This window comes from Octopus sinensis, linkage group LG5 (assembly GCF_006345805.1).
Source record: "Octopus sinensis linkage group LG5, ASM634580v1, whole genome shotgun sequence".
Taxonomy (NCBI): Eukaryota; Metazoa; Mollusca; class Cephalopoda; order Octopoda; family Octopodidae; genus Octopus; species Octopus sinensis.
This window is the reverse complement of record NC_043001.1, coordinates 109414459-109434113: the sequence shown is the minus strand read 5'-3', so window position 1 is coordinate 109434113 and position 19655 is coordinate 109414459. Positions and strand designations below refer to the sequence as shown.

Sequence of the window (19655 nt, the reverse complement as noted above, 5' to 3'; positions counted from 1 at the left end):
GCGATATATTGGGAAAAGAAAACTAAAGCACTATGATGATAAATTGAACTGGGTGCGACGTTATTGCATTTACCTCTTTGAAGAGAATAATATTTTTAAAATGAGCATAAACGTTTTTGATCTCCAGACGCCATTTCATAAAGGTAATGTCCACCAGAATGCTGAACGTTGAGAATTTTTGTGTGTGTACATGTATGTATGTAATGAGAGCAGTGGCTGTGTGGTAAGTAGCTTGCTTACCAAGCACATGGTTCTGGGTTCAGTCCCACTGCATGGCACCTTGGGCAAGTATCTTCTACTATAGCCTCGGGCAAACCAAAGCCATGTACTGTTTCTACATCGCGGATTTTCACCAATTGCGGATAGTGTTGAAACGTAACACCCGCCGATAGTCGAGGGATTACTGTATAGATATACAGTAACACCCTTTAAGCTTGTGCTTCAACATGGCCGCAGTCAAGTGACTGAAACAAGTAGAAGTAGTAAAAAGAAGAGCAAAAAGACTATAACATTTTTGCATATATACGTACATACGTGTATGCTTTCACAGGTAAGCTAAAACGTCCCCTGTAATACGTTCTTACTCAAATATACGCAAAGTAAGAACCGTAGTAAACGGCAACGCAGTTTGAAATATTTTGAAACGCTGTTAATATGAAAATTTGCTTTTAGATCGTTTTGCCTGCAATTAAGTGGCAACTAATACGAAATTCTAAAACCGTTATGTATTTAAAAAATAACTTGTTCAAAAATGCGAGAATCTCTGGAACTTGTTGCGAAAACGACAAGGTAATTGAATTATATTTGCTTAAAATATTTATTGCCAGCAAAAAGAAAATGGCAATCTAAATATTGAATAAGAAGGAATATTAAGATTTTAAAATACATATAAAACCAAAAACTAGCTAAATGTTGGTCTCATCTTCGAAGTGTTGCATATATCCGTAGCGGTATGTTAGCAGTTCTTAAAATTTGCATGTCTTAAAAAGGATAAAAAAATGTATTGTAGGCTTAAATATTATTCTTTTCTACTCTAGGAACAGGGCCCGAGATTTTGGGGAAGGAGGCCAGTCGATGAGATCGACCCCAGTACGCAACTGGTACATAATTTATCGACCCCAAAAGGATAAAAGGCAAGGTCGAGCTCGGCGAAATTTGAACTCAGAACGTAACGGCAGACGAAATACATATATTTTACTACCCACAAGGGGCTAAACACAGAGAGGACAAACAGGAACAGACCAACAGATTAAGCCGATTACATCGAATCCAGTGCGCAACTGGTATTTATTTAATCGACACCGAAAGGATGAAAGGCAAAGTCGACCTCGGTGGAATTTGAACTCAGAACGTAGCGGCAGACAAAATACCACTAAGCATTCCACCCGACGTGCTAACATTTCTGCCAGCTCGCCGCCTAGGCTTAAATATTATTTTCTACTCTAGGCAAAAGGCCCGAAATTTTGGGGGAGGAGGCCAGTCGATTAGATCGACCCCAGTTCGCAACTGGCACTTAAATTATCGGCCCCAAAAGGATGAAAGGTAAAGTCGAGCTCGGCGGAATTTGGACTCAGAACGTAATGACAGACGAAATAAAACCCTATGCATTTCGCCCGGCGTGCTAAAGTTTCTGCCAGCTCGCCGCCTAGGTTTAAATATTATTGTATGAAAGTATAGACAGCTAGTATTATACAATATTAAGTAGACATGATAATTCTTTACGAAAAATACTGGTTAAATCATGTGAGAGTAAAATAGAATGAAAATGTTTTCTTGAAAAATAAGCTCCATAAATAATAAAAAATATGGTAAGATTGCCTGGAAGCTAAAGAATGCGATAGATTATACGCTTAAATATAACAAGTGAGAGTGAAAGTATATAAAGTCTTAAGAATAGAATCCTGTAATATAGGAGAGTTTTCCATTAAGAGATATGTTGCTTGTAAACTACAAGAGATTCCGGAGAAAAGAATGCTATTTCTGACCTACACTGAAATTATGCCAATAAGGCGTAGAAGTTAACATGCTAAATTGTAATGAAGAGAGTAGAGGAATTATACTAATGTATGTCAACATTTTGACATGTTTTAATAGCTTTGATTCTCATAAAGATCATAAAGGTTTCAACGGAAATGCTTCCTATAAATAGGATATAGGTTGACGAAGAATATAATTGGCTTATGCCACAGAAAATATTTCTCGGACCGAATATAGCATGCAAGTGAGAACGTTTAATAGAATTGACAAATTGGCTGTGAATTTTCTAAGGTTAAATGTAGACAAGCAAGTTGATGGGTAGTGATTGAGTTAGTGTATCTGACGAATTTCTTAACTCAAATAAGTTTATGTTGTGGCTACATTTCAACTACACACAGTACATACATATTATATAGGCGCAGAAGTGGCTGTGTAGTAAGAAGTGCGCTTCCCAACCACATTGTCCCGGGTTCAGTCCCACTGCGTGGCACCTTGGGCAAGTGTCTTCTACTATAGCCTCGAGCCGACCAACGACCTGTGAGTGGATTTGGTAGGCGGAAACTGAAAGAAGCCCGTCGTATATATATATATATATATATATATATGTGTGTGTGTGTGTGTGTGTGTGTGTGTGTGTGTGTGTGTGTGTGGGTGTGTACGTTTGTGTGATTGTATTGTCCTTCCAACATCCCTTGACAACCGATGCTGGTGTGCTTATGTCCCCGTAACTTAGTGGTTCGGCAAAAGAGACCGATAGAATAAATACTATGCCTAAAATGAATATGTCCTGAGGTATCGATTTGTTCGACTAAAGGCGGCGCTCCAGCATGGCCTCAGTCAAATGACTGAAAAAAGAAAAAGAATAGCGGGATATGAAAGATTGACATTATTTTATTCATTTATTAAAATTCTCTCATCATAATTTGCGTGAACTGTTTGTTGAGAAAATGAAAGAGGATTTCAACCCTAACTTTTCAACCCTAATTGGTTTTATGGAATAAACCCGTAAACGTGGTTTCTTCTTCATTCTGTTTACTTTTCATATTGAATTTACTTCTATTTAGAATCCTGCCATAAGAAACAAAATGGCTATAAATATATTCGTTACAGCTACGTTAAATATTTCGTTATTAACTAAATCAATTTAGATATTTCGTAAATGTTTAGATTATTCATATAGCATTTAAGTGTTTCATTCCGCTTGCTACACGTGGTTTGCTTAAGAATTACATTTAAGAAGGTAACCGAATTAACATTTGATGTTCTGGTAATGGTAAATCCACGATGTTTAAAGAGATGTAGATCCATTTTGAGCTCTTTAAATTCCGGGTTTCAGTTTCTAAGTAGGAATAAGCAGTTATCCCTATATAATCCTTCTCTTAAATATACGTAATTAAAATTTAGTTTATAGAAGGCGAACAACCAAGTAATCTGGAATCCTAGCAATATCATTAGCGCCCCCTATAGGCTGAGGTTTAGTGTCCTGCTCTTCATTCAACGGCACATAGTCTGACGCAGAGAACATTGGAAGAATTAATAATGAATTAAATCGAATATATTGCAATCTGTAGCATTTAATTCTTAATTGATTATGTATTATCTTACGGTAAACTGACGGATTCTGCGATAAACTAACGAATTTTTGGGGTTATCAAGAATCTCAAAACAAACGCTTGGAAAGAATTAATACAGGGCTCTGTCTACTTGCGTTTACTCTTTTACTCTTTTATACGTTTCGGTCATTTAACTGCGGCCATGCTGGAGCACTGCCTTCAGTCGAACAAATCGAGCCCAGGACTTATTCTTATTTTATCGGTCGCTTTTGCGGAACCGTTAAGAATTGGGGACATAAATACACCGACATCTGTTGTCAAGTGATGGGGAGAAGCGCAAATACGAACACAAAAACGCACACACACGCATACACACACACACACACACACACCACACACACACACACACACACACACACACGCACGCACAAAACGGGTTTCTTTTAGTTTCCATCCACCAAATCCACTCACAAGGCTTTGGTCGGCCCGACGCTCTATAGCAGAGGACTCTTCCCAAGGTGCCACGCAGTGGGGCTTAATCGGGAACCATGTGTTTGGTAAGCAAGCTTCTTACCAAACAGCCACGCCTTCGTTTGTTTACATTTTACCGTTCAAGGGTCGACAAAATTATTACCGTGGAAAGGAAGTACGGTTTCGATTCAATCATTTATATCTCTGAACCAAGTCTTACTGGTGAGGTTATCTCTACAGAATTTCTGTAGAAATTACATCCAGCACTGATTTATTACGACGTTTCGTATCCGAATACGTCTAATGTAAACAACAATGAGATCGAAAATGAAAAATGAGAAATTGGTGTATATGCATATTTCAGGATTTCTTGTACCTTCATCAGTATTCATGCAACAAATTACCATCCAAGAACCAATTTCTTAAATAGCCACTAAATATAGAGATCTATCATTATTGATATAATAGTTTTGCCTATACTTTGTGGTATATTATGGTCGCATAACAAAGTATGGTGTCCTTACAACTTACTAAAATTTGTGTACCAGCTGCCAGAAATGTGTTTAATTTTGCTGTGTTGTACCTAACTACGTCATCAATATACTCATAACATATTCAATAATTCACGATTGACTTCGTGGTACTCGAGATTTTGCTTTTCATTCATAACATACAGTAACACAATGAAGATGTAGAATTTTGCAGTTCTAGAATTGAAGAAAAGTAACAAGGATTTGTCTGTGAATTTAATTACAGATTTTAACCATATAATACTTCTGTATTTATTGAAGAAAAGTTGAGCTGTTGTTATAAATATTCTTCCGTTTCACTGGTTGTAATGTAAGGACTACATGACATAGGACCGTGTTGTAGAAAATTTTCGAGAATTTAAATCGTAATTACAGTGTCAATTTCTAATCGACCTGAACACTTTAACAGACACTGCTTTTCTGCTTTCTGAAAAATAATTTGACCCTTAGTATCATACACTGGCGAAAATAAAGATTTTAAGATTGATGATAAAAGTTCTATTTCTTACAAAATAATCTAATCTAAAACAATTATTCGATTATATCAATGAAATATTGCAAAGCATACCCATAGAATTTTGTAACCACTTAGCGAATTCAATGCCGAGGTTTTGGTCAGCCGTTATTAAGAATAAAGGCTATTGCACAAAGTACTAATATATATTTCGTTCTTGTTGCTCAATTTTGCTACAATCTTATGCTTTAAATAAAATTATAACGATACGGTCTTAAATTAATTTTGCCGGTAAATTTGAAACGTTTGTATTAATTTAGCATTAGAATTCTTCAAGTTATATAAAAATAGTTATTGCCTGCATCATTCGAAAGAGAAATAAATTCTGCATAATGTATAAAAGATAAAGATAATTGTATTTTGTAAGAAATAGAACTTTTATCATCGGTCTTAAATTTATTATCGCCAGTGTATTTGATCAAAGTTGTGGCACTTGTTACACTACGTACTTAGCCACAAGGCCTGTATTGCATATGTAATATGTACACTGGATATGAAGTGGGATGGCTACCTCACTGATTATATATATATATTGACACCTGCCACGTAAACGTTGTCTGTCGGACGGATGTGACAAAGAGAGTCAAAAGAGTCGAATGGCAGTAACCTAAACTTTTCTGAACTGTACCGTGCTGTTGAGGCGAATACCGTCAAGCAACTTCTAGTACAACTTGCTTCTCCACTTTCTAACTCTGCACCAGCTGATACTCGCTTGGCACAGTTGCGTCAGACAAACTAGGAAGTGACAGCGGCATAAATAGGCCTCCCGCATTCCTACTGTATTGGCTAAAGTTATGTACAGTATAACAAATGACATCTACAGTTGCTGAATTCCGTCATATTATTCTCAATGGACGGAATACGCTGTAAGGTACTCGCTGATTCATAGATACAGAGCTGTGAGATGTGAAGGCCTCTACAGACGGCGCGAAGAGACTGTTGTAAAAACATGATTAAACATCTCAATGAAACGGATAACATGATTGAGACAGCATGGTAAAAGAAATTCACTGACTACAAACAATATTGCATAGCTATAAAGACAGGAGTAAATATTGCAGAATCAGTCTGGATGAAGCAAGCGAAAAAAAAATCATGCAGTCAAGACATGATTCACTGCGCCGGATATATAAGCAATGTTTTTGTATACCAATGCTCAACAGTTTTACTGACATGCTGTCTACAATCCCACGAAAGAGTGAAGCACCGTTGATGAAGTTCCCACAATATATTAAGAAAAAATTACACTAATGCCACCGAGTCAAATTCGATTACGAATGAAACTCATGAAAAAAGCCGGCTAGGAACTAATTCGATATTGCAAGTAAAGTGTATAAAATTAAGCGATATTTGTTACCAAAATATGAATTTCTCGTAACAAACTGAGAAATAAAGTAATGTTTCGAAATTTAAACTTGTTGTTAGACAGAGGTTTTTACGATATTTCAATTGACTTAAAACCTCTAAACCATATTTATCGATACTTAATTATTTCTTCTTTCTTTACTGTCAACAAGGTTCTAAACACAGAGGGGACAAACAAGGACAGACAAACGGATTAAGTCGATTATATCGACTCCAATGTGTAACTGGTACTTATTTAATGGACTCCGAAAGAATGAAAAGCAAAGTCGACCTCGGCGGAAATTGAACTCAGAACGTAGAGGCAGACGAAATACCTATTTCTTTACTACCTACAAGGGGCTAAACACAGAGAGGACAAACAAGGACAGACAAAGGGATTAAGTCTATTATATCGACCCCAGTGCGTAACTGGTACTTATTTAATCGAACCCAACTGCTATTTCCCAACTCATCGAAATAAAGTACAACTCCTTGTATTATATTATTTTTCAGAAAGATGCTTGTGTTCAGAAATATTGTTTTGTGAGATATTATCTTGCAGTGTTCATAATTGTTTCACGGTTAGCGTAAGAGAAAATGTGAAAATGTCGGACCGCTGATCCAAATGACGATCCACTCTGAGCTTGGTTTTCATTTACAGCTTTCATCTTTTGCTTGTTTCAGTTATTAAATTGCAACCATGATGGAGCAGAGCGTTCAGGAATTTTAGTCAAAGAAATGATATATTTTTTAAATCATGCTACTTGTTTTATTGGTCATTTTTGCTGAACTGCTATGTCACAGGGACGTAAACACACCAACACTGGTTGTCAAGTGATTGTGATGGGGAACAAGCACACAAACACACACAGAGACACAAATACACACACACACACACACACACACACACGCACACACGACGGACTTCCTTTAGTTTCCGCTTACCAAATCAACTCAAGGCTTCGTTGGCTAGAGTCTATAGCAGAAGAAGGTTGTCTGAAGTGCCACATAGTGGAAATGAACTCGGAACAAAGTAGTTCGAAATCAAATTTCTTACCACACACCAACGCATGCGCCTTATATTCCTTTTTTCTTATTGTCTTTGTTGCTTCGTTCTTTTGTTCTGGGGACAACGCGAAATGTAGATAGACATTACAGTTAACAGGTATATATTTATTATTTGTTTTATATGAACAGCATACACCTGTTAATATAATGCCTTAGCATTCCATGATATACACATAAGAATAACTTCACGAAATCCTTCCATTAATAATAAAATATCAGATACATTCTATACAGTACAAATAATATTAAAGAATAAAAGAAAGGAATTTGAAGAGGCAGAAGTGAAGGGAGGTAATCTTTTATTTGAAGAATAATAAATCGAAATTTTTAAACATCACCAACAATAAACAAACAATTTATTCCCAATCCTTTTGTTGAAATCATATTTTCAATATATATATATATGCGTATATATATTGTTAAACTAGTTTTAATTTTTCGTTATCGAAAAATACTGTTGACTAACAAATGCATGGTAATTGTCATAGGTCTTTAATTATTATCTTTACGCATCCATTTCCTTTTGAAACTGTTGTTAATCAAATCAAATTGACTTTGTATCAAGTTCGAATGCAATTATGCATATGCATATACTATGCATATACAAATATATATATGTATATACCCAGAGTATACATATGTATATATATATATATATATATATATATGTATATATATGTATACATATATATATTGATATATATATGTGTATACATATATATATATATATACACAATCACACTCACACACACGCATATATATATATATATATATATATATATATATGTATTTATATATATGTAAATATATATATATATATATATATATATATATGAGCACATATATATCTCGTTTTTAGGTTTCATAAATTAGTTCATTACAACAAAATTTAGGTTTCTTTTGCACTAGTGTCATTACTACGACCTAATCGTAGCATAGCCATGGCTCGCTTATTATTTGCATTGCTGTCGCTTCTGCCTAGTCGCAACATAGAGACGGCACGTTTATCTTCCCCAACATTGTCATTTCCACTTCGTCCGAGTCTCAACATAGACACAGCCCTCTTCGTGTTCATATCATCACTTCCACTTCGACCTAGTCTTAACATAGAAACAGCTCTCTTCATATTATCAGCACCACCACGACCAAGCCTTAACATCGACACTGCTCGCTTTTCGTCTTCTATATCTGCGCCACTACGTCCTAACCGCAACATAGACACTGCTCTCTTGTCTTCATCTGATCCTGATCGTCCTAACCGCAACATAGACACTGCTCTCTTGTCTTCATCTGATCCTGATCGTCCTAATCTCAACATGGACACTGCTCGTTTTTCTGATGGATATCCACTGTTTCTTCCAAGGCGTAACATTGAAACTGCTCGCTTCATTGTATCAAATCCGCTGCGACCGAGACGTAACATAGACACAGCTCTTTTATCATCAGCAGACATACTGCGACCGAGGCGCAACATTGAAACAGCACGCTTGTTGCTTTCGAAACCATTTGGTCCTGGATACATTATTGGGAGAGCTGTGTTTTCCTGATCAAATTCGCTTCGACCAAGTCGGAGCATTGAAAGTGCACGTTTATCAAGGAATGGTCCACTGCGGCCAAGCCGTAACATAGAAACTGCTCGTTTGGCTTCGTCGAAAACTGGAATTTCATTTTCTTCAGATTCCCCACCAGCATTGAAACTTCTTCCAAGACGCAACATTGAGACTGCCCGTTTACTTTCACCGGAGTTTCCATCCACGTTAAAATCTTCTGACCTTTTGCCCATCCCTGTTTCATCATCTATTTTTATTGGATGCATCTGACGCTTTCCTAATCGCAACATTCTAACTTGCCTCTTCACATTCTCTCTTGGTATTTTATACTGCACACATGTGCCATAGGCATCAAAGATTTCACAATCCGATGACAAATATTGTTCGGCATCTGCTGCATCAGATCCCTCATCTTTTCCATATCGTGGGAGGGTTATTTGGCGGGGGAAAAGTATATTATCAGCGCTCTCGTTGTTATCATTTGCTTCATTTTCATCATAATCTACTTCTTTGTTAGGGTTACTGAGCACAGATCTCTTCTTTAGACGCCCTAATCTTGGAACAGGTGCTAATCGTCTTTCAAACTCATCGAAATCTGATGGCATAGACCTTCTCAGAAGCTGAACTACACGCGATAATGCATCACCACTGTACTGATCGCCTGCAAGTTCGTTCATAGACCTCAATGCAGACGATTGTTTTTGGCCTTGTTCTTGTCGTTCAAGAATTGCCGCAACTATTGTTTTCAGATCGTGCGGGTTGTACTCGCCACTGCTGCGTTTATCAAGGTGTTGCTCAGCTACATTGTTTTCGTTCAATTTGCTTTTCGACTGTGATGGATTCGTATCTTCATTGCAGTTACCTAAAAATATATAAAAGAAAACCGTATTAAATATTGCATAAATATAAATTATAATATAATACAATTTTATACAATATGATATTTTATATATATATACTGTTGTGTCTCGGGAGAGTCATTTTCTTTTTGTGCCTTATATTTTACCGGTGAGTATGTTACATTATAAGCCCCCAAAAGAAAATGACCCTACCCAGACACAACAGAATATGCTTCAACAAACGAACTCATATAAAGAATCTTGCAAACCAAATCCAAAAACGAAATATATATATATATATATAATACAAAACGGGATAACAAAATATCCAGATAGACGATACAAAGAAAACAAGGACGGGTCATTCGAAGTTTTCTTTCCTCAGTCAAGCACCAGATTATCCTCGCAATTTCGGCTGATTATGCTTACACACACATATATAGAATGTTATGTATACGTAAGTGCGTGTGTGAGTATATTTTTAGCACATCAATCAGGATATACAATTAATGGAGATATATGTGGATATGTATATGTGGATATGTAGCAGTGAGATTATGCGTATGTAACTATTTTTTAATATATGTTCCTCTGCATGTGCAAATGCAAATATAGACAAAACAAGCTTTGCATAGCTTACTAGATTGTTTCGTGGAAGCCATATTCAAAGGTATATAAAACAATGAAGTCCAGCAGTTTTTGAGGGAAGGGTGGCCTTAAAAGTGAAAGTGACCATGGCGAGAATGCATTTTTTTCAAACCCTCTAACGATTCTGCTGTCGTCACGCTCGCCAAATATTTCCAATAATAGTGATGAAAATATCTCGAACCAAATAGAAAATGTACCCAAACTTTCAAGTGTAACTTTGCAGGAAATATTTATAACAATTATCTAATACAACGGTTGCAATGGATTGCATAATGGCCGATGGTTTGGCTCTCCGTGGTTACAATAGCGAAGTAGTTACCAAGTGGATTCAAAATGAGAAAAAAATATCATCAATAAGAACAAATGAAAAAGAAAAACAAATATTGAAAAGAGAAATATGTATTTCTAATGTGTAACATAAAAATTATGAAATATGGGCGTATAAAACGCGGCATCAGGGAAAAAATAATATGAAAATGATGAGTTCAATTCTTTATATTTGAAGATTTCTGAATATAACGAAAATTCCTGCGAGAATTCGAGCGAAATATTTCACTTTATTCAGATATTTTAGAGATCCTCTCCACCCAAATGCAGAAACACGACAATATTTTGTTTCGATCTAAATGTAACTTTAGTTCACAAAGCACTAGCTAACCTAAGACGATACCTGCTCAACATATATAATTGTTGACAATGTAATAGAATATTTCAAACCGATATACCATCACATGAGTAACGAATACAAAACAAAAAACAATTAAGACATAGAAAGCAAACAGACTTGACATATTTAAACGCTTACTCACAGCGCAAAGTCGCCAACTGAGTTGTCCTTATATTTTCTGACAAGTTATTTAATACTGTCCGCCTACCCAGAGCCCAGCGCTCTGTCTTGTTGCATCGTGATGATAAAGTATTTGCTAATTTCAAAGCAGACGATGGCGTGATTCAATTTAAACGTAGTAGTTTTGTTTGTTATATGTTTGTATCTACCTTTAGACAACATTATTAGTGTCATTGGTCAAAACTAGTTTCAGTTCGACACCACGCTTTTGCTACATCCAATAGAGAACATGAAAAAAAAAACACATTTAAATTTCTGACTCTAACGTTATTAATAAATTCATAATGACAGTTGATAACAATGAAAATAACTTTACAAATATTGAGTTGTCCGGAAATTTTGTGTTTACCTTTCGACTTATTTTAGAACATGGTTATGTCCATAAAATAGGATTTGACTACACCTCCATTTACAGAACAGTTTAAGCTATCTTTTCGTGGAAGAAAGTTTATATTCCTATAATCTGTGTTAATTCTGTAACCCTTTAAAATGGAAGATAAGAAAGTTCGTTTTCAGCAATTGATGCTTTGGGAACCAGACAAAAATTGCTACAGCTCGGCTGGCATGTGTTACCCCACCCTCGATATCTACCAGATATTGCTCCTTCGGATTTCCACTTATTCTGCAGAATAGTCTTAATGGTAAAATATTCAATTCCTTGGATGACGTAAAAAGATATCTTGATGAAATCTTTGCCATGAAAACGCCTTAATTCTGGGAAGAGGGTATTTTCAATTTAAAGGAAAGATGGAGACGCATTGTTCAACAAAATGGTTTATATTTGGTTGATTAAAAATGTAATGGCAAGTATTTAGTGATCTTTTTCTTTCCTTTAAAAATCGGCACGAACTTTCCGGACAACCCAATACATGGCGCTTTCTGTTCAGCAACATTTTCCGCATAATCTTTTTTATCGTTTTTTACGCTTGACTGTATCTGAGATGTTTTTGAACCCACTAAGCTTTTACGATCTTAGAGATCCCTTGACATGATATCATTTTAATTACTTCATTACTTATCTACTCATAACCTTTCGCAAATGAGGCAGTCGGCAAATGAAGTAAGGAGATGTAACAATTCCGGTATAGACTCAGAAGGATTTGAATTGCTGATGACGAAGTAAACAAAATGAACGGGCTTCTTGTTTGGGTAACACTAATTTTAGAATTCGAACAATTGCTCTTCATCATATATTATAATATGAACTCGAGAACAAATGTGAACAATATATCATATACGAATTTCGGAAGCATGAAAGGAAAACTCTAATCAAAATAGAGCTATTAGAGAAAACCTGAGCAGATTCACTCGTATGGAAGACGCACATCTTCCCATTAGTAAAACCGACCCATAAGAAGGTGGTTGAAATTATTCAAATGGTTTCTTAAAATATATTCTGCTCAGAAAGCATATAATCTTCAGTCGTATTTGACAAAGAAATATGCACCCAGCGGTGATATGACACACACAAAGAAGCAGAAAAATTAAATACGTTATGTGGACCAATAATCTCCAGATAGGAAATATCTTAATGAGAAGCATATCTTTTTCCAGTCAAATGGACGATGCCGTGAATAATGTAGTAAATGTGTAAGATTTGATCATAAAGGAATTATAGTTGGTGAGCTGTAAGTAATAATGCACTGAAATAATCATGGTGGACTCTACAATGGAGAAAATAAAGTATACAATCATGTAGAAACTATAGAGTTTTAGGTGTATAATAACAGACGTTTGTGACGTTAAGTGCTTATTGATTACAGAAAATCATGTTTCAGCATAGATTTGCTGAGGTCGATTATAAAATAATACAAGGCAGAAGGAATTTGAAAAAGTGAAAATTTAAATTTATAACAGATGTTTCGTTAGTATGAGAGAAAGTGAAATTGGAGTCGGTCAATTATTTTGATCAGTGTACAGAATATTGGCAGGATGCGATTATGTTACCAAGCATAAAGCTATACTGACGACGGTAGCTGTTAGCCTGACAAACGAGAAGAGACTAAAACAAAATTAGTGTGGAATAAAGTTAACTGTTAAAGAATAAATAAGAAGCATATGAAAACTTCTATCCCTCTCACTCTCTTTCTTCCATCTTTCTCACAAATATACTCTCTTTCTATCTCTATCTTTCTCTTTCGCTCCCTCACTTGCTTTCGCTTACATAATGTTGTAATAAAATGCAAATTGTGGAGAGTAATTGAATTTTAGACCGAATTGAAACCGCATCAATTGAATCATGCTAGTGATGGAGCCAATTTAAAACACATGTAACAATTTATAGTATCTTTAAAGTTATTATATCGTTATTAATGTAAAGCATATTGTGATATTTTCTGATTCTTGTGCCATACACGTCCAACGTTAATACTTATAATTCAATACACAGTATAACTTAAATTCTGTTGATAGCCAGTTCATGTACGATAATGTTGGTGTATATATATATATATATATACCAGAAGTTTTCATATAATTGAAATTTACAGAAAAAGAAAAGACGAAGATAGATGTATAAACAACAAACAGCTGTATAAGTTTAGTGCTAGGGAAGGTGAGAAAGTCTTTTACATTTCGAGCCTACGCTCTTCAACAGAAAGCAACACGCGGAAATAAAGGGACACAGAATAAAATATCTTTTGGACCTAGCGTTCAATCATGGCGGCTGGATGGAGAGAGGGGTTTAGATATGAGAGATAGGAAGAAGAGAAATATTAAAGTATTGGTGATACAAAAACGAACGTGCGTGTGCTTGTGTATGTGAGAGTGTGTGAGTGTGTGCGTATGGATAGAGGCTGCCATATATATATAATAATGGAGAAATTATACAAAATGTATAAAGAGACGATAAGTAAAGCACCGGCACAGTTTCTATTACCTGTTGTTATCCGTATACTTAATGCAGGAACTTCGTATTGGCGGTTTGGGGTAACAGAATTAATAAAATGGGAGATGGAATGTGTAATAGACTTTATTGGATGCAACACATGTTTCGACCCGTTATGGGTCTCTTCAGGTACATCAATAAAATGTTTCACTAGAGATTTCTTGAGTCGGTTTACGTCCTGCTATATGAACCATCAAATTCGAGAATGAGTAAGTACAGATATATATATATATATATATATATATATATATATATATATATATATATATATATATAACCAAAATAAGCAACAAGGATATCCAGAGGTAATGCTGCATTACCTCTGGATATCCTTGTTGCTTATTTTGATTATAATCACCCCATTTTGAATTATATAGATAATACCATACCAAATTCTGGTGCCTTTAACTTAAGTACCATATTCAAATGAATCTAAATTTTTACTGAACTTATATATATATTCCAATCATTTTTGATGTGGTTTTAGAATCAAGATTTGATTGCTATCTCTAACATGATGGTATCTTTTAGATACCCTAATTGTAATTTTAATAATTATTATTATCTATGAGGTTTTTATTCCAATGCTAGTCACTTGATAAGATCGGTATTTTAAATAACAATCTTATCCTTATTTACATAAATTTATATATATATATGTGTGTGTATGTGTGTGTGTGTGTACAGACACACACGAAAACACACACAAAGACACACCTGCACAAACACACACACACACACACATATACACAACCGCAAATCCCGAGTTGTCATCTGCTCTTCTCTCCATTCTCGTGAACTCATTTCACCCGTTTTCGATAGACTTGTAACTGGTGACGAAAAATTGATCTTCTATCGAAATGTTAAACGTCGTAAACAGTGGCTTGGTAAAAAGGAAAACGCTCATCCATAACCGAGAAGAGACCTTCATGGGGAAAAGGTTTTTCTCTCTATCTGGTGGGATTGCAAAAGAGTAATTCACTTTGAATTGTTACCACCTAATGCAACAATCAATGCTCCAGTCTACTGTCAACAATTAGAGCATTTGAACCAAGTCTTGAAGAAAAAAGGAGCCGCTTTAGTAAATCAAATAGGAGTGATGATTCATCAGGACAATGCACGACCCCACACTGCAAAGATCACATCACACAAGATCGAAGAGCTTGGTTGGGAAAAAATTCCTCATCCTCTCCAATCTTGCTCCTTCAGACTACTATTTGTTTCGTAGTTTACAGAATCATTTGGGGTACTTAACCGTCACAAGCCAGGAAGTCGAAACTAACAGCTCAGAGTTCATAGCTTTGAAACCAAAAGAGTTTTACATTGATGGGATTAAAAAGCTTGTAAATAGATGGAAGGAAATCATAGATAATCAGGGAAAATACATTGATGATTAAATTTCGATTAAGTATAACATTTGATCACTTGTTTTCTTTACTCCAAATTCAGATAGAACTTATGGGATAACCTGATATATACATATGCATATATATATATATATATATATATAATATATATATATATATATATATATATATATATATAATATATATATATACTCTTACTCTTTTATTTGTTTCAGTCATTTGAATGCGACCATGCGGGAGCACCGCCTATAATCGAGCAAATCGACACCAGGACTTATTCTTTGTAAGCCTAGTACTTATTCTATCGGTCACTTATGCCGAACCATTAGGTTACGGGGACGTAAACACAACGGTTGTCGAGTGATGTTGGGGGGACAAACACAGACACACAAACACACACACAGATATATATATACATATACATATATATATATACGATGATCTACTTTCAGTTTTCATCTACCAAATCCATTCACAACGCTTTGGTCGGCCTGATGCTTTAGTAGAAGTCACTTTCCCAATGTGCCACGTAGTGGGACTGAACCCGGAACTACGTAGTTCATAAGCAACCTGCTTACCACACAGCCACTCCTACGCCTAGTTTACTCCTTTAAAATGTGTGATCGGAATGCTATGCAGAGGAAATTTTCGTAATTGTAATGCAATAAAGGGATAAGAAAGACGAGTGTGTTACCATAAGAAGTGTGAATCTGATTTTGAATCGCAATTCGTTCACAACAATTCGTTCGCATATTTATATTGTTGAAACATCCATGATTTGAATTTCCAAACGAACAGAATTTCATTCTTTTAAAGGAACTCCTTAATTTTTGAATCATTGAATCTTCAACTGTTCACAGAATACTACTTCAAAAAGAACACAAGTTGTCATCAATAATATTGATAGAGACTATCATTATGATAATGGAGATGAAGGTGAGAACGTTGAGGATAGAGAAAATATTCAAAATAGTTGAACAATAGCGCCAATAGCGCAAGTATATGTAAGGAAATCAATTGATCCGAGTGCATTGTTAAATGAGACACAGAAATAGCGCGGGTGTTACTACTAAATGAATTAGTATATAGAAAAGCTAAGTGAATATACAAAGAGATAGTCATGGCTTGTAAAGGTAGGTCTGTTTCATCAGGAATACTTGGTTGAAAACAATATTCAAGCTTTTCCCGTATCTAAAGTAAAAGTATTATATCTGAAATATCTTAAGTGCAGATGGCTATTTTCTCGAGAAACTAAACAATATATTACAGTCAATCTATGTCACATCTTAAGGCGGCGAGCTCGACTTTGCTTTTCATCCATTCGGGGGTCGATAAATTAAGAAGCAGTTGCATACTGGGGTCGATCTAATCGACTGGTTTCCATCCCCCAAAATTTCGGGGCTTGTGCCTAGAGGAGAAAAGAATATATGTCACGCTTACAAACTGACAGAATCGTTATCACGCCGACATTTCATCCGTTTTTAGGTTCTGAGTTCAAGTTCTGCTGAGGCCGGCTTTGCCTTTTATTCTTTCGGGGTCGATAAAATAAGTACCAGTGAAATACTGGTGGCCTTGTACCAACAAAATTTGAAACCGATATTATGTCAGGCAAGGAGGCGACGAGCTGGCGGAATTGTTAGCACGCCGGACAAAATTTTTAGTGGCATTTCGTCCGTCGTTACATTCTGAGTTCAAATGCCACCAAGGTCGAATTTGCCGTTTATCATTTCGGGGTCGATGAAATAAGAACCAGTTGAGCACAGGGGTCGATGTAATCTATTCACCACCTTCTTGATCTTGCTGTCCTTGTGTAAAAGTTTGTGCCAAAATCAGTATCATGGTAGACATGTAAAGTGACCGGGTGGCAGAACCGTTTGCATCCCTTTACGTTCTCAGCTCAAATTCCGCTGAGGTCGACTTTGCCTTTCATCCTTTCGGAATTAAATAGATACAAACTGAGTGGTGAAGTAATGGTAATCAATTTATCCTCTCTTCCGAAACTGATGACTTTGTACAAATCTACGAAACTAATATTACGTCAGACGTGCAAAGTGATTAGCTGTTAGAACCATTAGCACATCGGCCAAAATACTTAGCGGTAATTACTTCTGGTCCATTACGTTTTAAATTTAAATTCTGCTCTTGTTAACTTTGCTTTATTTGGTTGGCAAAATAATGTAGTTGCCAAGTGATGACGGTGCAAACGAATGCTACCTCAACACAAAATTGCTGGCCTTGTGCCAGAATTAGAATAAAATTTTATCACATATTATTATATAGTTAAAGTGTTTGAGTCTATAGTGTGGTTTCAAATTCACCCAGCCCGTGTGTCATATTTTACAAGTACATTAGTTTCTAGAGGAAACACAATGGGTATGGAAAACGATTCCATACAAGGCGGAAATCTGTACTACCTCAACACACAATTGCTGGCCTTGTGCCAGAACTAGAAAAACATTTTTATCACATACTTATTTCTTTACTACCCACAATGGGCTAAACACAGAGGGGACAAACAAGGACAGACACACATCGACCTCAGTGCGTAACTGGTACTTATTTAATCGACCCCGATAGGATGAAAGGCAAAGTCGACCTCGGCGGAATTTGAACTCAGAGCGTAACGGCAAACGAAATACGGCTACGCATTTCGCCCGGCATGCTAACGTTTCTGCCAGCTCGCCGCCCTAATTTTTATCACATACTATCATGTGGTTAAAGTGTGTGTGTCTACACTGTGTGGTTTCAAATTCAGCCAACCGGTGTGTCATATTTTGCAAGTACATGTGTACATGTGTACATGCATGCCTCTACATGTGTGTATGTAAGCATCTTTGCATGTGTGTACATGTAGTATTAGGAGGAGAGACACCCAAACAAAATTTTCCTCAAACAAAAATATCCTGTTGTGTTTAGCAGAAACATTATTATGGAAATAAAAAAAATCCTATTCATATGCAAATGCAAGCAATTTTAAACTGCTATCTAGGAGTGGCGCATTAAGCGTTTAAAAACATGTCATTTACATAACGAGTAAACCTTTGATCACTTTAAAACGAAAGAATAGGATGCATACGCTGTAAGGATATTTAATTCATAAAATACATGCAACATTCAATATTGTACGCAAACACATGCCTGACGATCGCATGTAATATATTTGTAATTTACTTTCAAATGAATGCCTTGACCGACCCTTTATCTCGAAATCAATTCATTCCTGCGACAATGATAAGTTTCTTTTGTAAATGATAAATCAATTTCTCTCTTCGTTTATTTTTACAGATTCGACTTCATAGAAGCTTCTAGGAAATTGTAAGAGTAGTCTTTTCAACTGAAACATATAATAACAGAGGACCATCGATTTCGTTTATATATGTGATAAGCACAAATACCTGTATTCGGAACATATGTGATTGCATATATATATATATATATATATATATATATATATATATATACAGAGAGAGAGAGAGAGAGAGAGAGAGAGAGAGAGAAAGAGACATATATACATATATATATATATATATATACACACACAGATACATATATATATATATATATATATATATATATATATATATATATATAGATATATATATGCATATACTCACACATACATACACACATGTATATATATATATAATTAACTTTCAGAAACTGATAGAAGCCCGTCATATATATCTGTGTGTGTATGCGTTTGTGTGTGCGTCTGTGTCTGTGTGTCTATGTTTGTCCTCCTCCACCGCTTGGCAACCGAAGATGATATGTTTCCGTCCCGGTAAAGTGTCGTTTCGACTGAAGAGATCTATAGAATAAGTTCCAGGTTGAAAAAAATAAGTACTGTGGTCAATTTATACCACTAAATATTCTTCAAGCGATGTCCCAGCATGGCCACAATCTCATGACAAAAACAAGTAAAAGGTAAACATATATATATATATATATATGGTGGTTGTCTACTCTTTATGCAGAATCTGCCCATCTCTTGTACCTAAACCTTAGATATCATGGCGTCTGGCGTTTGATGTGGCTTTTTAAACCAGACAATATTTTGAAA

The 19655-nt window shown here is 35.6% G+C and overlaps 1 protein-coding gene across 5 annotated transcripts in view; it reads right to left on the bottom strand.

The window, feature by feature from the left end:
* Positions 1–7285: 7285 nt before the first annotated feature.
* The window catches only part of LOC115212296, an 84464-nt gene continuing 72094 nt past the window's right edge, over positions 7286–19655 (bottom strand). The window contains exons 2-4 of one of the 5 annotated variants that reach the window (XR_004999158.1): positions 8748–9869; positions 8292–8696; positions 8176–8227 (exon numbers count right to left, since the gene is read on the bottom strand). Coding sequence is in view for 1 of the 5 variants with exons in the window: in XM_029781141.2 (XP_029637001.1) it covers positions 8347–9869 (1523 nt within the window). In the remaining 4 variants the exon portion in view is untranslated. Of the gene's footprint in view, positions 7303–8175; positions 8228–8258; positions 9870–19655 lie in introns of those variants that run through there. The other 4 variants (XR_004999156.1, XR_004999155.1, XR_004999157.1 and 1 more) reach the window with 4 other exon arrangements.